The sequence below is a fragment of the Pristis pectinata genome, chromosome 6, assembly GCF_009764475.1.
Source record: "Pristis pectinata isolate sPriPec2 chromosome 6, sPriPec2.1.pri, whole genome shotgun sequence".
Classification (NCBI taxonomy): Eukaryota; Metazoa; Chordata; class Chondrichthyes; order Rhinopristiformes; family Pristidae; genus Pristis; species Pristis pectinata.
The window spans coordinates 61,938,095-61,963,340 of record NC_067410.1 but is presented as its reverse complement, the minus strand read 5'-3'; the positions used below and the strand labels follow the sequence as shown (position 1 = coordinate 61,963,340).

Below are 25,246 nucleotides of genomic sequence, written 5' to 3'. Positions count from 1 at the left end.
AACAGTCTCTTGAAAGACCCTATCGTATCAGCCTCCACCACCATTTCCGGCAGCCAATTCCATGCACTCACCACTCTCTGAGTAAAAAACTTACCCCTGACATCTCCTCTATATCTACTCCCCAGCACCTTAAACCTATGTCCTCTTGTAGCCACCAATTCAGCCTTGGGGAAAAGCCTCTGACTATCTACCCTATCAATACATCTCATTATCTTATACACCTCAATCAGGTCCCCCCTCATCCTCCGTCTCTCCAAGGAGAAAAGGCCGAGTTCCCTCAACCTTCTTTCATAAGACATGCTCCCCATCCCAGGCAGCATCCTTGTAAGTCTCCTCTGCACCGTCTCTATGGCTTCCACATCTTTCCTGTAGTGAGGCGACCAGAACTGAGCACAGTACTCCAAGTGGGGTCTGACCAGGGACCTATATAGCTGCAACAATACCTCCCGGCTCCTAAATTCAATTCCCTGATTGATGAAGGACAATACACCATATGCCTTCTTAACCACAGAGTCAACCTGCGCTGCCACTTTGAGCGTCCTATGGATTCGGCCCCCAAGATCCCTCTGATCCTCCACACTGCCAAGAGTCCTACCATTAAGACTATATTCCGCCAACATATTTGATGGAATATTGTTAAAAGTTATAGAAAACTATATTGTAGTTATAAAATAATAAAATACAGAAAGAAAGAATACTTAACAAAATACAGAAGGAAGCTAGTGGTACCAGCCTGTACCTTCTTGTCTCTCATGATCTTTGGCCTCAGCAATTAACTTAGAAACAGAGGTAGCAGGTTTGAAGGAAAACACGTTTGTTATTTTTATCTGCTCTCAAGGCTGTGCATGAATACTTCAGTACATTCTGAGCTGACACCATTTTGTCTTACAACTACCATTTTGTGTAACACACTACTGCACATACCAAGGAGGAACCAGAAATGACATTTGGCTGTGTGCTTATGTATGGAATGATCTGTCTGGATGGCATGCAAACAAAAGCTTTTCAACGTATCCTGGTACACGTGACAATAATAAACCAATTACCAATGACCCTATGTACCTAAAACTGTGCACAATACTCCGTGTTCAGTCTCATCAAGACCAAATACAATTGTAGTAAGATTCCCTTACTGCTGTTTTCCTGCCCTCTTGTAATAAACATTGTCATGCTGTTTGTCTTCCCAACCACTTGATGTACCTACATGCTACTCTTCAGTGACATATACAAGGACACCCAGATCCCTTTGAACATCAGCACTACCCACACCTCAATTATTTGATCTTCAGCATTCAAACCTTGCAAACATTCTGGTAGGTTTGTTCTCCAGGTCCTTCCTGTGTCTAATAGGAGGTGAAAGCAAAGCTTTCGACAGTAGCCTCACAGTGATATGTTAAATCTTTAGTCATAGAAGCAAATATTTCATCAGCATTTTTGATCCCACTTTGTATCTGTTAAGGACATAATATGTAAGAAATAGGAGCAGGAGCAGGCCCCCTGGCCTGTCGGGCCTGCTTCACCATTCAATAAGATCATGGCTGCTCTGGCCGTGGACTCAGCTCCACCTACCTGTTTTTCCCCATAACCCTTAATTCCCTTACTCGGTAAAAATCTACCTAAATGTGTCTTAAATATATTTCACGAGGTTACCTCTACTACTTCCCTGGGCAGAGAATTCCACAGAATCACTAGTCTATGGGAAAAGCAGTCTCTCCTCATCTCCATCCTTTCTTTTTCTGTAGAGGTTGGCACGGTAGCGTAGCGGTTAGCGCGACGCTATTACAGCGCCAGCGATCGGGGTTCGATTCCCGTCGCTGTCTGTAAGGAGTTTGTACGTTCTCCCGTGTCTGTGTGGGTTTCCTCCAGGTGTTCTGGTTTCCTCCCACATTGCAAAGATGTATGGGTAGGTCAATTTGGGTTTAAAATGGGTGGCGCGGACTCGTTGGGCCAGAAGGGCCTTTTACCACGCTATAAATAAAAATTTTTTTAAAAATTAATTTAAATCTATTCCCCCAAATCTTGAGGCTATGTCTCCCAGTTCTAGTCTCACCTACCAGTGGAAACAACCTTCCTGCCTCTATCTTATCCATCTCTTTCATAATTTTATACCTTTCTATAAGATTCTCTCTCATTCTTCTGAATTCCAGCAAGTATAGTCCCACGCGACTCAATCTCTCCTCATGGGCTAACCCCCTGATCTCCAGAATCAACCTGGCGAACCTCCTCTGCACCACCTCCAAAGCCAGTATATCTTTCCTCAAGTAAGGAGACCAGAACTGCACGCAGTACTCCATGTGCGGCCTCACCAGTATCCTGTACAGTTGCAGCATAACCTCCCTGCTCTTAAATTCAATCCCTCTGGCAATGAAGGCCAACATTCCATTTGCCTTCTTGATGAACTGTTGCACCTGTGATTCATGCACCAGCATTCCCAAGTCCCAATGCATAACAGCATGCTGCAATCTTTCACCATTTAAATAATAATCTGATCTTCTATTTTCCCTTCTAAAGTGGATGAACTCGCATTTACCAACATTGTACTCCAGTGTTATCCTTTCCCACCTACGTCCGTAACACATCACATGTTGTCCAACTCTTCCATAGCTTTTAGTTCTCTGGCACGTACAACCTCATCTTCAACAGAGACGTCCAGTCCCTATATACCTCCATTCCCCATCATGACGGCCTCACTGCTCTTCACTTCTTTCTTGACCAGCTACAGAAGAGTAATGGTTCCAGAACAGATCCCTGAGGCACACCACTGGTCACCGACCATGCAGAATATGACCCGCCAACAACCACTCTTTGCCTTCTGTGGGCAAGCCAGTTCTGGATCCACAAAGCAATGTCCCCTTGGATCCCATGCCTCCTTACTTTCTCAATAAGCCTTGCATGGGGTACCTTATCAAATGCCTTGCTGAAATCCATATACACTACATCTACTGCTCTTCCTTCATCAATGTGTTTAGTCACATCCTCAAAAAATTCAATTGGGTTCGTAGGCAGGACCTGCCCTTGACAAAGTCATGCTGACTATTCCTAATCATATCATACCTCTCCAAATATTCATAAATCCTGCCTCTCAGGATCTTCTCCATCAACTTACCAACCACTGAAGTATACTCACTGGTCTATAATTTCCTGGGCTATCTCTACTCCCTTCCTTGAATAAAGGAACAATATCCACAACCCTCTAATCCTTCGGAACCTCTCCCATCCCCATTGATGATGCAAAGATCATCACCAGAGCTTCAGCAATCTCCTCCCTCGCTTCCCACAGTAGCCTGGGATACATCTCATCCGGTCCCGGCAACTTATCCAACTCGATACTTTCCAAAAGCTCCAGCGCATCCTCTTTCTTAATATTTACATGCTCAAGCTTTTCAGTCCGTTGCAAGTCATCACTACAATCACCAAGATCCTTTTCCACAGTGAATACTGAAGTAAAGTATCTATTAAGTACCTCTGCTATTTCTTTCGGATCCATACACACTTCCCCTCTGTTACCCTTGATAGGTCCTATTCTTTCATGTCTTATCCTCTTGCTCTTCACATACTTGTAGAATGCCTTGGGGTTGTCCTTAATCCTGCCCGCCAAGGCCTTCTCATGGCTCCTTCTGGCTCTCCTAATGTCCTTCTTAAGCTCCTTCCTGTTAGCCTTATAATCTTCCAGATCTCTAACATTACCCAGCTCCCTGAACCTTTTGTAAGCTTTTCTCGTCTCTTTGACTAAATTTATTAGAGCCTTTGTACACCACGGTTCCTGTAGCCTATCATAATTGCCCTGTCTCATTGGAACGTACTTATGCAGAACTCCACCAAAAACTTCCCTGAACATTGCCACATTTCTTCCGTACTTTTCCCTGAGAACATCTGTTCCCAATTTAAGCTTCCAATTTCCTGCCTTAAGTTGATGATATTAACATGGGCTTCACTAAGTTGAGGTTATTAACATGGGCATCATGGAAATAGTTGTCCTAACACCATGACAATGTGTAAAGCCTGAGATGAGAACGTGTGATAACTGCACTGCTCAATCGAGGAAAAATGGGTTTGTGCCTGTTTGTGATTGGTATTTTGATGGGCAGAAATAAATAGAATAGTGATGCATAGGGATCATTTGCCAACCCCTTGAAAAAGGATATTTAAATGTGTTAAGAAAGACTGAAAATTGGGCAGGTGCTCTGTCTTATGCTCCTTCCTTTCATGTTGAGTTGCATCAGTTTATTGATCTGAATTAATGTGGGAAGAAATAAGGAACTGAATTCTACAACAGCATTGGATAATTCCTTTAAATGTTCTGAGTTATGTAAACATCTTTAATTTCAGATGCACGATTACCACATGTTAAAAAATGCTGCCTGGCCTGCTGAGTTCTTCCAGCAGATTGTTTTTTGCTCCAGGTTCCAGTATCTGCATTTTCTTGTGTCCCCAACCTATTCAGTACCTGTATTCAACCACTTCACAAAACAAGCTTCTCTGACCATCCTCCTGTAATATTAAGGCAACAATTTCATTTAGAGCAAAAACAGACTGCGAGAGGAACTCAACATGTTTAAGCAGCATCTGAGGAGGCAAAGGGACAGTCGGCATTTCAGGTCATGACCCTGCATCAGGACTGAGAGGGAGATAGACAGTATAAAGGGTTTAGAGGGAAGGTTGAGGCAGGCGATTGGTGGAACCAGGTGAAGAGGGAGATGATGGGCAGATGGAGCCAAGTGGGGAAGGAGGAAGAGTGGAGCTGGGAGTCAGTGTCTGGTGGGTGATAGGTCGAGACAGATAAGGAGAGAGGAAAAGAGGGGCAGATGGAGCCAGTTAAGGGGAAGGGAGGGTGGAGCTGGAGACAGAGTCTGACAGGTGATGTGGAAACACAAGAGGCTGCAGATGCTGGAAACTGACAGGTAAGGAAGGTGATACGTGGAACCAGATAAGGGAGGGGTGATGGGCAGATGGAGCACATTGGGGAAGGAGTCAGCAGAAACAGAAGGTGTGTGTGTGGGTGCGTGATATGCAGATAGAACCAAGTGGGGCTCTGTGACAGGGGGTTGGGGGGGTGGGGGAGCGGAGGACAGGGTTGGGGTGAGAACCAGAAGGAGAGAGAAAGAAGCACAGGGAGTGTGTGTTACCTGATATTGGAAAATTCAATATTCCAGCATCTGCGGTCTCTCTTGTGTCTCAATTTCCTTCTGAGTTCCTCATGCGTTCACGCCTAATGTTGGACTTTGCTCCTTGTCAGTGCATCAGCCGTGCTTTATATTAACTGTTCCACAACTCCCATTCATGCACAAACCACTGGCTCCCTGGAACATCGACAAGTGTCAACAGGTTGGCGAAGTCTATTTTTCTCTCCTTCGTTTGGAGTCGACTATGGTTTTCCTGTCATATGTCAAATGATTTATTCATGACACGTGTCGTTGCTACTGCTCATTATTAGCAATAACATGGTTAACAATAACACCCAAGGTTCAGCACAGCTGAATTGTGTTCTCCCTACTCAGGGCCCTTTCTCAAACTTGTTTTTTCTCTATTTCCCAGTGAAAAATGTTTCTGGCTGATGCCCAGTAAAATCATGCTCATTTTGTACCATTTAACACAAAACAATGTTCAAGGCTGAAGTGATTTTTGTGAAAATGAAACAAGCAGTCGAATGCTGTGTTTAGAACATGCAACATAGAACGGTACAGCACAGGAGCAGGCCCTTCTGCCCACCACATCTGTGCCGACCATGTTGCCAATCGAATCTATTCCCATCTGCCTGCACCTGGTCAATATCCCTCCTTTCCCTGCCTGATTATGTGCCTGTCTAAATGCCTCTTAAATGTTGCTATCATATCTGCCTCCACCACTTCCCCTGGCAGTGCTTTCCTGGCACCTACCACTCCATGTGTAAAAACTTGCCTTGGAAAATTCCTTTATATTTTCCCCCTCTCACCTTCAAGCTGTGCCTGCCAGCATTTGACATTTCCAACCTGGGGAAAAGACTCTGACGATCTACCCTATTTATGCCTCCAGTTATTTCATATATTTCTATCAGGTCACCCCTTAGTGTCCAGAAGAAACAATCCAAGTTTGTCCAACCTCTCCTAATTACTAATACTCGCTAATCCAGAAAACATCCTAGTGAACCTGATCTGCACCCTGCGGGTGATGAGCAGTGGTGTGTGTCAGCAGGTAGAAGGGAGAAAAAAAGACAGAAAGAAAGAAAGGTAGAGAATAATGAAAAAAGAACGAGAGTGCCAGTGGCGATCCTGAGAAGCATTTTGGAAATATTCCATATTTTGGCCTTCAGGATCCTGCATCCAAACAATATGCAAGATTAGTTAGACCAAGGATGGAAGATGTTGAAACACATGAATATGTGGGGACACTTGACTGTGCTAGACCAAGCACAAGAAACAAAGAGGTGTTCACAGCATCATGAGATCCAAGGGCAAAAAGACAGCTTCACTGGTAAGGTACACATCATCAATTATTCACATCATCCTTCAAGAATAAACCCAGAAAATACTTGCAACACCCAACTGGTCAGAATGCATCTGTGAAGAGAGAAACACATTAAGGCCCTTCATTGATTCCTACTAACAGGACTTCTTTCCCCTTCTGCCTGCCTCACAAAGTGAGCTGATGAAATACGTCAGCCCCTGGAGAACCTCAGCCAGACCTCCTTACTTTTGTACTCCAATCCAATAATTACAACTTGTTCAGTATGAACCCGTGCAGCTGACATCATCTTAGTCTCCATTCTTCATGTGCGAATGTTTGTTTCAACACATGGCCAATGAGATATATCCATGAATGACGACAACTGACCAGAGTATCAATAAAGACTCTTATTTGTCACTCCTGCAAAGTTCAAAAAGAAATGCACGAGATTACAAAGGGTTTGACTTGAATGGGTGAGTGATGTGTCAGGTCAATGAGTGGTGTTGCATTTTGGTAGGACAAACCAGGGCAAGACTTGTACAGTAAATGGTAATGTCCTGGAGATTGTTGTAGAACGGAGAGACCTTGGCGTGCAGAAATATAGTTAATTGAAAGTGGTGACACAAGCAGAGAGTGTGATGAAGAAAGTGTTTGTCACACTTGCCTTAATCAGTCAGTGTACTGACTGCAAGAGTTGGGATGTTATTTTACAGCTGTACAAGACATAGATAAGGACACATTTGGAGCATTACCTGTAGTTCCGGTTCCCCTGCTGCAGGAAAGGTCATTACAAGGACGTTACTGTGACAGGAGGGCTTGAGTTAGAAGGACAGGCTGGATAGGCTGGGACCTTTTTTGCTGGAGTATAGAAGTTTGAGGGGTGACTTTAAAGAGGTTTATCAAATCATCAGGGGAATAGATAAGATGAATAGTCAAAGTCTTTTCACCACGGTCGGGGAGTCTAAAACTGGAATGTCTTCAAAATAATATCCATTCATTAGTTGATTTTAGTTTCACTATTTTCCATTACAAGCTTCCAGATGTCATGTTACTTCTTTTAAATTTACAGTAATGTGCAAAAGTTTCAGATTTGTAGCAATTTAATGAACTGCTACTCTTGCTGTAGGAGATGCCTGACTGAAGCTGATTGTCAATCTTACTCTCACTTTCAATTATCACACGTAAACTAAGCAGGGACAGGAAATCAGGGACACTTTGTTCTTTTATTGTCCAATGAAGATCTCAAGAGCTTCTGTGTGACAGCGACTGATGGACAATCATATCTAGAGCTTGGCAATAGTTTGAAGTGAGCTGTAAGCCAGTGAATTCTCTGACTCTGTGCTCCTCATCCTTTTCAATCATTTCCCCACATCCCAAAGTTAAAGGTCATCTTTGTTCTATCAGCCTGTTCCTCAGCATCGATATATTTCTTTGACAACAAACAATTTCATTTGTCATGTAATCTCTTTTTTGCACGTGTTCTGTCTTGAATTATGTCATATTGGTCATGGGAATCTTCCTATGTGATTGGCCGTCCTTTACTGTGTCAGCACAAGTGCACAATGATCATGCTTCCAAATACAACAACAATTAACATTTTGACAGATCTAAATGTAGCAAAACAGGATCCCTGATTATCTCAAAGGTTCCCTTTGTCAAGATATTTTCAACTGAAAGGCATGGTGCTCTCCTGTTCTACAATGAGTTGACTGTGGAACAACAGCTGCATGTTCACTGCCAACTGCCCTCACTACCAAGATACATCACACAAACCTGAGGGCAGAAATTGGTGTTTGATTCCAGTTGAAATTACACGAGTGAATTGGAGTGTATCCAGATTAGAAAAACAGATGTCAGAAAACTGTCTAAAAGTGAATGCATCATGATTTGCAATTGTGCTCAAAGGAGTTTTATTTATTTTTAAACTGTAATTTTGTCACTCATTCTACATTATCAGGTCCTATATCACTCTGTACTATTGTAGGATTGAATTAAAGTTTTGTAACTATTTGGACAATGCAACTGGAAAAAATATTCAATTAATGATCCACTTCCAGCAACAACTTTTCTTTTCTTGCCAGAATTCATGTAATTCCAGACATGAGCTCCATATGTAGCTGAGAAGGCTCGCTCGATATCCTCCTTTTTCCAGTGAGCATAATACCTTTCCCAAGCCGGATATGGGATTGGGTAGAACCGATTTGTGATCCATAAAGAGATGCCATTGCATTCCTTGCCAATGAAGGCTCCTGGGTTATCAATGTTGCACCATTTCTTCAGCACACGGGTAATCAGTCGAGGACCTTGTTGACCCCAAAGATCTCCAATGTAATGGGCCACAAAATCTTCCATGCAATTCCACAAAAAAGGATGGTGCTTGTGATGAAAACCCATTGCCCCGTTGCTGACAGTTCCTGTGTTCTCTGGACATGTAAAGTTATCAAATGGCATAGACCTTAATGATATTATGTCGGTATCCAGGTAGATGCCCCCATATCTCCAGAGCAATGCTAACCTGCAGCCATCGGCAAATACGTGGATCCAATACCTCTCCTTTTCTGGATTTACCTGTGATGTAACAGACAAAGAGAAGTTTAATTCATTGTCTTAATTTCTATTCTTTCTAAACATTTCTTCTCCAGTCTTTGTGTCTCTTCGAAAAACTAAAGACCATTTGGCCAGTGGGCCCAGCCTGCAGTAGCTGCAGTCAGCACACAAAGACATTATAACCAGTACTCTAAGGGAGCACATGAAATCCACACGATCCCACACTGCAGAAAGGAAGTGTTCCTTCCATGTCATAAACCATCACACTTGTCCTTCAATCCATGATATTCTTGCAGCTCTACTCCTTGGGAACGTAGAACATAGAACACTACAGCTCAGTACAGGCCCTTCAGCCCACAATGATGTGCGACATTTTATCCTGCTCCAAGATCTATCCAACGCTTCCCTCCCACATAGTCCCCTATTTTTCCAGCATTCATTTGTCTATCTAAGAGTCTCTTAAATCTAACTAATGTATTTGACCCCAGCAGTGCCTTCCACATACCCACCACTCTCTGTGTAAAAAACTTTCCTCTGACATCCCCTTATACCTTCCTCCAATCACCTTAAAATTACGTCCCCTCATGTTAGCCATTGTCTCCCTGGGAAAAAGTCTCTGACTGTCCAGTCGATAAGCCACTCCAACCTCTTCCTTTTTGTTCACTGGATAGAGAGTCATAGTGCTGTACAGATAGAAACAAGCCCTTCAGCCCATCTTGTCCATCTGTTCACTGCACGCATCGATACCAATCCCATTTGGAGACAGTCTGAGAGTCAAAGGAAAATACAGCAGGGAAAGAGGCCTTTCAGCCCAAGTTGTCCATGCCAACCAAGGTACCTACTTGGCTGATTCCCATTTGTCTGGATTTGGCACACATCCCCCTCAACTTTTCCTATGCATGTTACCTGCATTAGCTCCATAGCCTTCTAAACCTTGGCAATTCAAGTGCTTGTCCAGATGCCATTTAAATATTGTGAGATTACTTGCCTCCACGACCTCCTCATTCCGGATTGCAATCACGGTCTAACCTTAAACCTGTGCCCTCCTGTCTCAGGGACCCCTACCATGGGAAAGAGAATTTTATTATCTCCCCAATCTATCTCCCTGATAATATTGTATAACTCCATCAGGTCACCCATCCTCCACTTCAGGGTGACCAAACAGCCTATCCAATCTCTCCTTGAACTGAAATGTTCCAATCCAGCCTGGTGAATCTCCCCTGCACCCTCTCCGGCACAATCACATCCTTCCTGTAGTGTGGTGACCAGAACTGCACACAGTACTCCAGGTGTAGCCTCATCCAAACCTTGTAAACTTTTTGGGATTTTTGGATTTGTACCCCAAGGTCCCTTAGTTCATCAACACTCCCTGGCATCTTATCATTAACTGTATATGTTCTACCCATGTCTGCCCTCCCAAAATGCATCACCTCACATTTTTCAATTGCTGCGCCCAACTTCCTAGCTGATCCATACCACATTGTAGCTTTACAGAACCCTGCTCACTACCTACAATACCATTTTCATATCATCTGCAAATTTATTAGTCGTACCTTCGACATTCACATCCAGGTCATTAATGTAAGTCACAAACATCAAAGGTCCCAGCACTGATTCTTCTCACAGACTTTCAATCAGAAAAGCAATCTTCCATCTCCAACCTCTGTCTACCATTACAAAGCCAAATTTAAGAAAGGGACTAGGGATAACCCTGGGAATTACTGACCAGTGAGTCTTACTTCAGTGCTGGGCAAATTACTGGAGAATATTCCTGGAGACAGGATTTATGGGCATTTGGAGAAGCATAGGCTGATTTGGGACAGTCAGCATGGCTCTGTGAGGGCCAGATCGTGCCTCACGAGCCTGATTCAATTCTTTGAGGATGTGATAAAGCACATTGATAAAGGTAGAGCAGTGGATGTGGTGCATAGTCCGACTCCAGCTGTGGACAACTCGAGTATGGCTTCAAGGACAAAGCTCCCCTTATTACTGTGGCCCCTGAAACCTCCCCCCAAACCCCCAACTGAATCCTCCCCCCCTCACCCACCCCCCACCACACACGCGGGCCAGGAAAGGGGAGCAATTTTAGTTAAGTGTTTGATAAGGTTCCTCATGGAAGGCTCATTCAGAAAGTCAGGAGGCATGGGATCCAGGGAAACTTGGCTGTGTGGATTCAGAATTGGCTCACTCATAGAAGACAGAGGGTGGTTGTAGATGGAGCGTATTCTGTCTGGAGCTCGGTGACAAATGATGTTCTGCAGGGATCTGTTGCGGGATCCCTGTTCTTTGTGAATACTTATAAATGACTTGGATGAGGATGTGGAAGAGTGGGTTAGTAAGTTTGCAGATGACACAAAGGTTGGTGGTGTTGTGGATAGTGTAGAAAATTGCTGTAGGTTTCAAGAGGACATTGATAGGATGCAGAGTTGGGCTGAGAAGTGGCAGATGGAGTTCAATCTGGAAACGTGTGAAGTGATACACTTTGGAAGATTGAATTTGAAGGCAGAATGCAAGGTTAAAGGTAGGTCTCTTAGCACTATGGAGGACCAGAGGGATGTTGGGGTCCAGGTCCATAGATCCCTCAAGGTTGCCACACAGGTTGATCAGGTTGTTTTGAAGGCATATGGTTTGCTGGCCTTCATTAGTTGGGGTATTGAGTTAGGTAGGCACATGATTTATAGGCACTATCATTCTTAGATAGGGACATGATGATAGAAAAATAGAGGGCGATGTGGGAGGGAAAGGTTAGATAGATCTTAGAGCAGGATAAAATGCCGGCACAATATTTTGGGCCAAAGGGCCTGTACTTTGCGGTAATGTTCTATGTTCTATGTAAATGGTGAGAGACTAAGAGGAGGTAATCTGTGCTGCCCTGGTGTCATTTTACATGAATTCATTGTCTTCCAGCAATTAGGAAGATAAATGATCTTTATTGCAAGAGGATTTGAATACAAGAGTAGAATTGTCTAGGATAGGGCTTTAAACAAAACAGCAGGGGCTGCGTTCAACAAATTGGAAGAGTACGGATAAAGTGAAAGGGAAGGAGTGTGCAGGGGAGGTTGCTCAAGGTTTCTCTTGACCTCATCTTCCACCTCTTCAGCCTCCACATTCAATGGATCACCCTCCTTAATTTCAGACACATCCAGCGAGATGCCACCACCAGACATCTCTTTCCCTGCCTCACTGTATTCTAAATGGACTGTTGTCTCTGCAATATTCTGGCACAGTCTCTTTTATCACTAGTGCTCATTTCCCATCTCAAAGCACCTTTGCATGTAACCCCTGCCCTTATAGAATTTCCTTTCCTATCCTCCAGGTACCTAATCATTCCTTCCAGGAGAAACAACAAATTACTTGGATTTCTGTCAATTTAGAACTCTACATTCAGGATGCACCTTGTGTTCTCTACACTGGAGAATCCAAAGCCAGGCTAGATAGAATATCTCTGCTCAGGCTGCAATTGAGACCCAGAGTTTCCAGTTTAATTTCCTATTCACTTTAAATTTGGCCTCTTTATCTGTACAGCACTGCCTTCTGTCAAAATAATCAATGCTCCTCCCTCTAATGTGTCCATCAACATGTCTGCACTGCCTCCAACATCTGGGCTGTAGTTCCAGCTTGTGCCTCACAAAGAACGTGAGCACCAACTGGTAGCACACCTCTGCAAGTCTTTCTCTTTCTGTAGTTTCCCAGATCCCCAGCAAGCATCTAAAGTTCAGTGTGCAGTGGACACAGTCAGAACTGCCAAGTGACTGAGTTACCCTATGTATAGTACAGCTAAATTATGGAGAATTGTGAATAGCCAGTAATCTTTCTGAGGCAGAAAAATGAGACCAGCTTCAGCAAACCCAATCAGCATCACAAGGGATGTCGTCAGTCTGTGTGCGCACTTCATGTCTAAGTCTGGTGTGCATGGTATGTACTGTAACCAGCAGTGCTTATTCAAATGACATGACCTGTGAATTTTATGTAGCGTAGCTACTCTCACCATTGGGGCACAAAACCACTGAAATTCAAAGGCACAGAACTGAATACACAAGTCTACATCCAATCTCTCAGCAGTCATAACATTTTAGAATTGTTATGGCAGAGAAGGAGACTATTCAGCCCATTGTGCCCAGCCCAGTAATCATCTCTGTGAATCTCCTCTGTACCATCTTCAGCACAATCACATCTCTTCTGTAGTGTGGTGACGAGAACTGCATACAGTACTCCAGACACGTGCTCCATATGTCACTAAGAAGGTCTGCTCTCTATCCATGTTGCATTACTTTATCACCAGCTCATATATACGTTCTGCAACTTTTAGGATCTACGAACTGTAGCCCAAGGTCCCTCTGTTTGTCAACACTCCCTCGGGCCCTACCATTAACTGGATATGTCCTACCTTTGTTTACCCTCCCAGAAATGCATCACCTCACACTTGTCAGGATTGAATTCCATTTGCAATCGCTCTGCCCAACCTTCCAGCTCCATCCCATGGTTCCCATCTACCCACCATCCCTCCCTTGTTTGGTTCCACACTTTGCCTTCCTCTCTCATCTATCTCTATTACCATCCTCTGCCTTCTATTACCACCAGTACTTATTTCCCTTCTCACAGCAGCTTTGCATGTATGTGGAGGAGAAACTTAATTGCTGCGCTTTGGTCATGTGAGAGGGGAAGTCATTGCATGTAGAACTCCCTTGTCTGTCCCTCAAGTACCCAATTCCTCCTTTCAGGATTAATTATCTACCCAATCTATCTCCCTGATAATTCCATGTAACTCCATCGGTTCACCCATCCTCAACTTCAGGGTGACCAAACAGCCTATCCAATCTCTCCTTGAACTGAAATGTTCCAATCCAGCCTGGTGAATCTCCCCTGCACCCTCTTCAGCACAATCACATCCTTCCTGTAGTGTGGTGACCAGAACTGCACACAGTTCTCCAGGTGTGTACATCCAAATTATGTAAACCTCTCGGGATTTTTGGATTTGTACCCCAAGGTCCCTTTGCTCATCAACACTCCCTGGCATCCTATCATTAATTGTATTTGTCCTACCCTTGTTTGCCCTCACAAAATGCATCACCTCACATTTGTCAGGCTTAAGTTCCATTGGCAATAACTCCACCCAACTTTCTAGCTGATCCATACCACACTGTAGCTTTACACAACCCTGCTCACTATCTACAATGCCTTTTTCATATCATCTGCAAACTTATTAATCGTACCTTCGACATTCACATCCAAGTCATTAATGTATGTCACAAACATCAAAGGTCCCAGCACTGATTCTTCTCACAGACTATCAATCAGAAAAGCAATCTTCCACCACCAACCTCTGTCTACCATTACAAAGCCAAACTTAAATCCACTTTGCCAGCTTGCCTGCATCCCATGAGCTTGAACCTCTTGGATCAGCCTGCTGTGCAGGACCTTGTCAAATGCCTTACTAAAGTCCATGTAGACAAAATCTACTGCAATGGCCTTGTCAATATTTTTATCTTTAATAAAATGGTTATAAAATTAATGAGACAGGATTTCCCATCTACAAAGCCTTGTTGATGATCCCAATCAATCCCAATCTCTCCAAGTGTAGATATATCATGATCCTCTGAAATTGATTTTCAATAGCAGTCCTCCCACTGATGTAAGATTCACTGCCCTTCTTGAACAAAGGAACATTTGTTATCCTGCAGTCATGTCTCATCTCATCTATGACTAACAAAGATGCAAGAATCTCTGTCACAGCCCAAGCATGTGGCACATAGTCAACAACCAGGTCATGCAATGTAAGAGGAGACAGAAAGCTCTGATAAGCAATGACTTCCCCTCCCAAACGAATAAATGACAGGACGTTTCTCTCATTGACCAGAAGACTCCACAGCATCCCTCCACCTCCCTCAGCATCCAACAGACACAACAATGGCCACAGCATCCACACTCAGTCCACTGCCAATGGGCTCAGAGACACAGATGCTCAAAATGAACCTGTCATCCTCAGGGAGCAGCACTATCACTTCACTATAGCCCCATTATCCAAATGAGATGGTTCCAACACACCTCTGATGACAGTAAAAAACACAAGGGCTAAATATTTCTTCAGTGCTGGAACTTTTGGAAAAGATTAGAATAGATAAGTCACTGGGGCTGGATGGGATATATCCAAGTTTCTTATGGGAAGCGAGGAAAGGGATTGCTGCGCCCTTGGTGATGATCTTTGCATCCTCATTGTCCACAGGAGTAGTGCCAAATGATTAGAGGGTGGCAAATGTTGTTCCTTTGTTCAAGAAAGTGAGTAGGGATAACCCTGGGTATTACAGGCCAGTGAGGCTTTCCTTATCACAGCACCTTTGCATGTATATAGAGGAGAAACTTACTTGCAGCACTTTGGTCATGCGAGAGGGGAAGTCATTGCTTATAGGACTCCCTTGTCTATCCTCCAAGTACACAATTACTCCTTTCAGGTGAAACAACAAATTACTCGTATTTCTGCCAATTTTAGTGCAATGCATTCAGAATCCAAAGCCAGGTCAGGTGATTGTTAGACAGAGCATCACCGCTCAGTCTGCAGTTGAGACCCAGAGTCAGTTTAATGTTTGAGTCACTTTAATTTTTGTCCCCTTGCTCTGTGCAGTACAATAATCAATGCTCTTCCTTCCTTGGTGTCCATGAGCATATCTGCCCTACCTCCAATACTGAGCTTGCAGTAAACTGCCCTCAGAAATTTCACACAGGTTTAAGAAAAGTAAGCAAAATGGTGAACAATATTTGTCTTTGTGGCTGAGACTTTCACTTCACTCAGTACTTCTGACCAGGTAATGTAGAAAATATTGCATTTCCCATCATTTCCACAGATACACGACATTCATGGTGCCATTTATAAAAAGTTAATTTGAGTCAAACACTAAATTTATTAAATGAAATCATTTCTTGTTACTGGTTACCTTTTGATACCAGCCTTTCAATGGAGTGTCTTCAAACAGTCCAGTGGGATTTAAGGGTAGAATGACAACATTCTTCATTGAGGAGAGCAAAGGGATGCCTTTGTACTCAGGCTGTGGATACTGACTCAAGTTGCCACTGAACCCCTTCATGAAATAGTAGACTGGTTTGTCTGGGTTCAGACGAGCAGCAGACTCCACTGAGCATACCATCAACGGCGTCGGCTCTACATTGTCAGTCGACTCCACAAACATAATACCGGCTTTGGTGCCTGGTGTTGCAGGATTAGAAACATCTGTACCAGAATCGTTTTCCACCTGCGATATTCCGAAGATGTAGCTTCGGAAGTAATAATAACTGTCCAAATCCCAGCATCTGTACACCACGCCAGCAATTGTGAATATTAAGACGAGGAGACATCCCTTCTGCATGGAGATCATGGTGGCTAGCTGAGATATTTCCTCAAATGCTCCTGGGAAACAAAGATGCAAATTTTTTTCAGCATTGACCATACTAATTAAAATATTTGTATAGAAAGGAGTACAAAATAATCACATCAATAGGGGCAACAAATTAGTGTTTACCAGCACAGTCGTGGACTCAGCCCAATACATCACAGGCACATCCCGATCCACCATCGAAAGTATCCACACAATGTGCAGCCTCAAGAAGGCAACATCTATCATCAAAGATCCCCACCATCCCGGCCATGCCATCTTCTCGCAACTACCATCAGGCATTGTAAAATTTGTGTATGATTTATGTTTAATTTACGTTTTTCTTGTGAATGCTGTGTTTCTGATGCTATGTGTCTGTGATGCTACTGCAAGTAAATTTTTCATTGCACCTGTGCGTACATGTACTTGTGCACATGACAATAAACTCGACTTTGAAGGAAGAAGGGAAACATGGAACTCAGGGGACAGGGCAGCTGTTGTGTTGTTGCTGGTGAAGATGCTGCAGTAGGGAGACATCTGGAGCATGCATGGTCTCCTTTTCTGATGTGTCACATTTCAGCCCTTGTAACTCAACAGGAAACTCAAACATTTCAGATCCTCAGCCTTTCCATGGTTGTTTCAGAACTGGCCAATCCTCATGGTGATCAGCCTATAATATTGGTTCATCCTTTCTCTCTCCGCAGATGCTGCCCGATCTGGTGGGCATTCCCACACTCACACATTTCCTTCTATTTACACCTCCTCCAGACAGATCCCTTGCAATCAACAAGCCCTCACCACTGGCACCATGCATGTTGTTCGGTCTCTCTGTCTCCACCCAAACACAGACATTGGCTTCGTTCTTTCCACCCCTCCTACTTCACTGCAATTTCAAACATATCTGATTTCCACTATTTCCTAGTCCAGAAACATTAACTCTGTTTCTCTGTCTGAGATGCAATGCAATCCAAGTGGCAAAACTGGTTTTAGTGTGGTGACTTTCTGCTGTGATCATTTCTGTTCCAGTTATGACTGAGGGCAGACAAGAAACGGAGGACAGGCAGAATTCGGCAAAGGGAATATAACTGGATCAGTCTGGGCCACAAAACAGTGAAAACAGAAAATATTTCCCAGCAAAGGTTGCACATTCAGTTTGCTGTCATTGAGCTAATCAGACTTCTCAATCTTTAGCCATTGTTGGTGCTTAATCAAGTGTCATCCTTAGCTCAGTCCTTTGTGCTCTCAACTAATGAGTTACAAGGACAGAGTTTGTTTCTGGAACTTTATTCTTTTTCCTGACAACCACCAGTGACTTCACTTCAGAGAGCCCATTGCCCTTTCTCACTCCTTGACTTTGAAGGTGACTCTGTCTGTGAGGGACATCAGAAGCAGATGACACTTGTTTATTATTCCTGCCTGGTGAGTTTGCTCTAGTGACACCCACTTCTGATCTGCCTCACTGAACTGATCGAGTGGGAGTAAACTATCTCCAACATTAGTTTTAAATCGACTCACAATGTTCCAAACCCATTCGGCTATATGAAGTTACATGAGTTTTTTCCTAATTTACTATTGTTCAACATGTAATATTGTTGTTTCTGTGTTACTGATCATGTTGATTTTGTTAGTACTTTTCATGATAAACATGGTTGGAGAAACAAAATTAAAGCTATGTCTGTTTTGTATTCAGTCTCCAGTTGAAGGTATCAAAAGGAAGCAAGGTTATGACAAATAAAACATATTTTCCTGAAATAATATGATATCACAATATAATTACAAAGGAAAGATGTTAAAAATCATTGATACTCACCTGTAGTAATGTGGCTGAGTCTGTGACGCTGTTCTGTGAGTCTGTCCTGTGAATCTGGTTGGATGTTCTAGGTGGGAGTTACTTAATTTTATGACCTATGAAATATTTCACTAAGTGCCTGGGTGTAATATACCAGGAAGCACAACATAAAAATGAGTAGTAACGTAAAGTGACAATCACAAGAAAGTAAATTTATAAAATAACAAAAAATTGTTGGAAATAAACAGCAGGTCTGGAAGCAACATTTCCGGTCAATAACATTCCATGAGAATCGTTAATGTGAAAAGAGAAAATGCTGATAAGGATCATTGACTTCAAACACTAACTCTGTTTCTCTCTCCACAGAAGTTGCCTGACTTGCTGAGGATTTCCAGTATTTTCAGTTTTAAATTTAATTTCTGGCAGCTGCAGTTTTTTTTGCTTTCAAGAATTTCAAAATGGCTACAGAGGTGGGGAGCAAAGGCTGAGGACTGTAAAAGACAAAAGAATGTGATCCATGGAAACAGAAGTGATTCTACATTAAAAGAGAGCGATCAGTGTGGAAGGAATTGGTCATCAGACATGAAGGAACAAAAATTAAAAATCAAAAACTGCAGATGCTGGAAAACTGAAATGAAAACAGAAAATTCAGAAAACACGCAGCAGGTCAGACAACATCTGTTGAAAGAGAAACAGAATAAATGTCTCCAGTCAAGATCGCTTCATCAGAACTGGGAAAGAAAGAACAAGTTAGTAAGTTGCAGAGAAAGTGGGGGCTGGATGGATAATACAAAAGGGATATCTCTCAAAGGCTTTCAGAGGGTGGATTGGCACCGCAGTAATTCCATGAACAATTATTGACTAAGGTTACGTTCAGATATCCTGTGATATTAAAAGCCTGAACCTTAATCATTCCCATGCAGACTGTTGCAGTTACTTCTCCCCAAAGCTGCAATGAAAACTGTAAAAATCTCTGTAAAAAACTTGCCCAGAACTTCTCCTTTGAAATTTTCCCCTCTCACCTTGAACTCATGGCATCTCGTACTTGACATTTCTATCCTGGGAAAAAGACTCTGTCTGTCTACACTTTCTATGCCTCTCATAATCTTATAAATTTCTATCACGTCTCCCCTCAGCCTCCGATGCTCCAGAGAAGACAGTTCAAGTGTGTCCAACCTCTCCTGATAGCACATGCCCTTGTAATCAGATGTGAAGTAACAAAAAATGAACATCAAAAACTGCAGATGCTGGAAAACTGAAATAAAAACAGAAAATGCTGGAAACACTAAGAGTTCAGACAGCGTCTGTTGAAGAGAAACAGAGTAAATTTCTCCAGTCGAGAACCCTTTGTCAGAAGTGGAAAAGAGAAAACAAGTTAGTTTTAAGTTTCGGTGAGGGTAGGCGGGAAGGATGGATGGGTCGGGGAGAATTTATCTCTTAGGCTGCGGTCAGTGTGTGGATTAGTTCTACAGTAATTCTATGAACAAATATGAACCAAGATTGTATTCAGATATGCTATGGATATTAACAAGTGTTAATGGAATAAACTGAGGCATTGCACAACAACTAATTGAAATTCAATGGTGGGAAAATCATTGTGAAATCAGAATTTTTTTTCACAGCAATAGCTTAACAATCAGTGAGAAAATCAGATTTCTCATTCTTTGTCCGTTGTTGGTGCTGAATCAAATGTCAGCCTTAGCTCAGTCCTTCGTGCTCTCAGCTTGTGATGTTTGTTCCTGGAACTTTATTCTGTTTCCCTACAACCACCATGTTAATAATTGCACAATGTAGATTGACCATCCATCAGATTCCTTTCACATTCAATGTCATTACCACCTCCAAGTTCCCCACCATGAACTTCCTGGAGTTCACATTTCATTAGTCCAGTGTGGGAGAAATGTGAAAGACGATTGAGAATGTTCTCGGATTTCTGCAGGAGGGGAGCTGGAGGGTTAACTTCTGTTCTGCCGATAACCGACGATGTAGGTGATGAACTTTATCTCAGACTTCAGTGTCTCGTTCTGTTACGTCCCCATGCAGGATGTGGCAGTCTGATTATACTTTGTTCTTCAAGAGTGCTGGGCTAAGGCTGAAGCCGTGGTTGCTCACTTCTGCCATTTATTTCTGCTATTCACTTCTGCTATTTGTGCTTGGATGCTTGTAGTCACGTACTCTTGTAATCTAAATTTTTAAATTTAAATTTCATTTACAGCGTGGTAACAGGCCCTTCCGGTCCAATGAGTCCGTGCAGCCCATTTTAAACTCATGTTAACCTACCCGTACGTAGTTTGGAATGTGGGAGGAAACCAGAGCACCTGGAGGAAACCCACACAGACACGGGAGAACGTACAAACTCCTTACAGACAGCGACGGGAATCGAACCCCGATGGCTGACGCTGTAATAGCGTCGTGCTAACTGCTACGCTACTGTGCCGCCTTATAATATTATAAAGGTTGTAATCTCTTGGTCAGGCAGAGCTGCTGAACTCCGCTTTTAGCAGTCTGAGTTTTCGATGATATCATGCTACAATAAAGATTTCAGAAACAATTGCCTGTCGAGTCCATGTGATACTTTCCTGCAACACCCAGGCACAAAAATAACTGAAAATATCACCACCTGCAGGTTCCTCTGTGTAGTACACCTTCCTGAATGCCAAGTGCTTCCAGCAGCTATTTGCTTTTTTAAATTTTCAGGAAGTACTTAGACCTTATTCAGTGCTCAAAGTAAGCTAGGATGTTGTATTTAAAGTTTATGAAATAATGAAAGGCAAATAAAAATAGTAACATGCACAAAATGCTGGAGGGACTCAGCAGGTCAGGCAGCATCTGTGGAGGGAAATGAAAAGTCAACATTTCAGGCCGAGACCCTTCATAAGCCCAAAACATCGACTTGGGATGCAGGAGCTCAGTCTTTTATACATCCTGCAATGATTGTGAAGTGGACAATAGGAGGCCACAAAGGGAAATAGGTTAAATGAGTGGAACACAAGAGACTGCAGATGCTGGAGTCCAGAACAAAAAACAAACTGCTGGAAGAACTCACTGGGTCAGGCAGCATCTACGGAGGAAAGTGAACAGTTGATGTTAGTCCGGGTAAGGACGTGGTCAAAGAGTTGGAGAGCAGCAGAAATCACAGAGGAGGAGCAGAGAGAGAGGGTCTCACAGAACTCCCATCATCTTCAACCCTTTATCACTTCCATCTTCCTCCTCCCAGCTTCTGGCACTATTGCCACTCTCCTCTCCCCCATCTGCCTATCAAGCCCTTCCCATCACCTGGATCCACCTATCACCTACCAGCTCTTACATCACCCCTTCCCTCTTTCTATACTTTCTCCCTTCGATCTTTCAGTCCAGCTAAAGGGACCCGAAACACCAACTGTCCATTTTTCTCCATAGATGCTGCCTGACCCGTTGAGTTCTTCCAGCATCTCACGGAGAGCTCCAGATTCCAGCACCTGCAGTCTCTTGTGTCTCTGCATTACTGACAGAGCTGCTGTACTGGGAACTTCACATGAACCACTGCTCTCCCTGCCACTGAACATTTCTGTGCTGTAAACCTAGGGCTCAGTGCTAGGGAACCACTGGTGCTCTCACAACAATGATGAGATAAGATATCTTTATTAGTCACATGCACATCGAAACACACAGTGAAATACATCTTTTGCGTAGAATGTTCTGGGACAGCCTGCAGATGTCGCCACTCTTCTAGCGCCAACATAGCATGCCCAACTACTTCCTAATGCGTACATCTTTGGAATGTAGGAGGAAACCGGAGCACCCGGAGGAAACCCACGCAGTCACGGGGAGAACGTACAAACTCCTTACAGACAGCGGCGGGAATTGAACCCAAGTCACTGATGCTGTAATAGAGTTATGCTGATTGCCACATGGGTTGGTGTGGAGTCAGCCACCAAGGCAATGTACAAAAGCTGCCTGTGAGGACTGGTGCTGGGCAGCTGCTGTGTTGAGAGGCTGTGCAGTGGCATAGCCAGAGCTGCTGCCTCTCAGGTCCAGCAACTCATGTTCAATCCTGATTTCCAGTGCTGCTTGTGTGGAGTTTCAACGTTCTCTGTGACTGTGTGGGCTTCTCAAGTGCTCCAGTTTTGACCCATATCCCAAAGATGGCAGGTTAATTGGCAGCTGTAAATTGTTCCTTAAAAAGTTGAGTTGTAGGACCTTGTCAAAGTTGAGTTTATTGTCAAATGCACAAGTACGTATATGCACAGGTGCAATGAAAAACTTACTTGCAGCAGTATCAAGGGCACATAGCATCATATATGCAGAATTCATAAGAAAAGCATAAACATAATTTTTGCAAGAAAGAAAATTAGAACAAAGAAACCTTGTGGGTTTGGAGGTGGATGAGTTGATGGGAACGTAGGGACAATGGGAATGGGATTAGTGTAAGTGACTGCTCGATGGTCATTATGGACTCAGAGGTCTGAAGGGCACATTTTTGTTCTGTATGATTCCAAATGGAGCTCAGAAATGCACTCTAGCAGTTGTTACCATGGAGAAATACGTGATCTGCAGAGACGTGTGCAGCTTCCACCATGTCCAACAGGAGGTGATGAGAGAGACTGGAGGATCGCCGCAGCCTGTCAACACATGGAGCAGGTCCCAGTCCCCACCAATGGCCCACACTCACTGTGTGGCCAGGGTCCATCCTGAGCCCCACACCTCAGTGCTGAGTGATCACACCACTTGCCCCACTTCCCCCTAAACCAGCTTCACAGGCAGCCTCTCCATATCGCCTCAATGACTCACTCTACAACATTGAATGGTTATGAACTGCTGTTGCACTGGATGATGTTACTTACTTCATAACTTAATATGACACAAAATGAGGTCATTCAGCCCACTGAGCCCATGCTGATCCCAGCAGAGCAATGCCACCAGCCCTGTTCCCCCTCCTCTTAGTCCCCTGTATCCCTGTAACTTCTTCTCTCTCACATAACCATCAACTCCCCTTTGATTTTTTTGCCATTTACTTTCACTAGGGGTCATTTACAGTCAACAATGAACTACCAGCACATGCTTGGGTGTGGGACAACATCTGAGCACCCAGTGAGAATGCATGTGGTCACAGGGAGAATGTGCTTCCAGCATCTCAGCACAGAAACATACCCAGATCCCAGAGAAAGGGCTTTGCTAACTTAAGTGGAGCTCCCCACCCCAACTCCAGCCTCTGCTGCCACCTGTACTCAAGGGGAAACGTCCCATTGAACAGCTTGCCCAGAAAACGGATCACAACCATACGGAGGCATGAAACGTGATATTCAATAGCTACGTTTAAGATGCTTTTAGACAGACACATAAGCAGACTGGGAATTGAGGGATTTAGATCATGTGCAGCCAGATTGCAGTTTATATTGGCATCATGATCAGCACAGACGTCGCGGGCTAAAGGGCCTTTTCGTGTGCTGTACTGTTCTGGAAACAGAAGTTGCTGGAAATAAAGAGCAGGGCAGGCAGCATCTGTGGAGAGTAAGAGCAGATATTTAAGGAAGATAACCTTTGATCAGAGAAAGGAAATCTTAGAAATTGAGGAAAATAGGGAAGGGTGGAGAGAATGAAGGGAATGTCTGCGATTGGATGGAGACAGAGAGACTGAACAACATACACAGTGCCATTGGTGAGGGCTTGTTAACTGCAATGGATCCATCTGGAGGAGGTGCAAGTGAAAGGTGGGGAAAGAGGGAAAACACAACTGATACAAAACAAATGTTGATGAAAATACCTAACAAAGGACAAGTTAATGTGAATTGGTGATTTGACTCATTATTGTCACATGTTCTGAGGTACAGTGGAAAACTTGTCTTGCATACCGTCCATACAGATCAATTCATTACAACAGTGCATTGAGGTAGTACAAGGTAAAATAACAGAATGCAGAATATTGTGTTACAGCTACAGGGAGAGTGTTGTGCAGGTAGGTGCAATGTCATAAGGAGGTAGATTGTGAGGTCAAGAATCCAAGTTATCGTACTAGGAGACAGTTCAAGAGTCTGATAACAGCAGATAGAAGCTGTCCTTGAGCCTGGTGGTACGTGTTTTCAGGCTTTTGTATCTTCTGCCTGCTGGGAAAAGGGAGAAGAGAGAACCTCCAGGGTGGATGGGGTCTTTGATTCTGTTGGCTGCTTTACAGAGGCAGCGAGAAGTATAGACAGAGTCCATGGAGGGGAGGCTGGTTTCCAAGATGTGCTGAGCTGTGTCCACAACTCTCTGCAATTTCTTGCGATCACGAGCAGAGCAGTTGTCATACCAAGCCATGATGTGTCTGGATAGGACGCTTTCGATGGTGCAACGATAAAAATTGGTGAGGGTCAAAGGGGACATGCAAAATTTCTTTAGCCTCCTGAGGAAGCAGAGGCGCTGGTGAGCTTTCTTGGCCATGGCGTCTATGTGGTTGGACAAGGACAGGCTATTGGTGATGTTCACTCCTCGAAACTTAGAGCTCTCATCCCTCTTGACCTTCGCTCCATTGATGTAAACAGGAGAATGTGCATTGCCCCCCTTCCTGAAGTAAATGACTAGCTGTTTTGTTTTGCTGACATTGAGCTACAGGTCGTTGTCATGACACCATTTCACAAGGATCTCTATCTCCTGCCTTTACTCCAACTCACTGCTATTTGAGAAATGCTCCACTGCAGTGGTATCATCTGCAAACTGATAGATGGAGTTAGAATAGAATCTGGCCATGCAGTCGTGAATGTATAGGGAGTAGAGCAGAGGGCTGAGGACGCAGCCTTGTGGGGCACCAGTGTTCAGAATAATCATGGCAGAGGTGTTGCTGCCTATCCTTACAGATTATGGTCTGTTAGTCAGGAAGTCAAGGATCCATATGCAAAGGGAGGTACTGAGTCCCAGGTCTAGGAGCTTGGAGATGAGTTTGCTTGGAATTATAGTATTGAAGGTGGAGTTGTAATCAATAAATAATCATCCAACATATGTGTCTTTACCATCCAGATGCTACAGAAATGAGTGTAGGGCCAGGGAGATGGCATCTGCCGTAGACCTGTTTTGGCAGTAGGCAAATTGCCGTGATTCGAGGTTGTCTGGGAGGCCGGAGGTAATGCGTGCCATGACCAACCTCTCAAAATACTTCATGATGGTGGAT

The 25,246-nt window shown here is 43.6% G+C and overlaps 1 protein-coding gene and 1 long non-coding RNA gene across 2 annotated transcripts in view; one reads left to right on the top strand and one right to left on the bottom strand.

The window, feature by feature from the left end:
* Positions 1 to 8,316: 8,316 nt before the first annotated feature.
* Positions 8,317 to 25,246, bottom strand: part of LOC127571144 (alpha-1,4-N-acetylglucosaminyltransferase-like) — a 43,581-nt gene continuing 26,651 nt past the window's right edge. Inside the window, exons 2-3 of the mRNA XM_052017232.1 lie at positions 15,900 to 16,369; positions 8,317 to 8,991 (exon numbers count right to left, since the gene is read on the bottom strand). Of these exons, the coding sequence (XP_051873192.1) occupies positions 8,389 to 8,991; positions 15,900 to 16,337 (1,041 nt within the window). The 5' untranslated portion in view covers positions 16,338 to 16,369 and the 3' untranslated portion in view covers positions 8,317 to 8,388. The remainder of the gene's footprint in view (positions 8,992 to 15,899; positions 16,370 to 25,246) is intronic.
* Positions 18,309 to 20,663, top strand: LOC127571149 (uncharacterized). Its single transcript, XR_007956450.1, has 3 exons — positions 18,309 to 18,374; positions 18,490 to 18,876; positions 20,339 to 20,663. It is a non-coding gene; the product is annotated as an uncharacterized LOC127571149 (long non-coding RNA).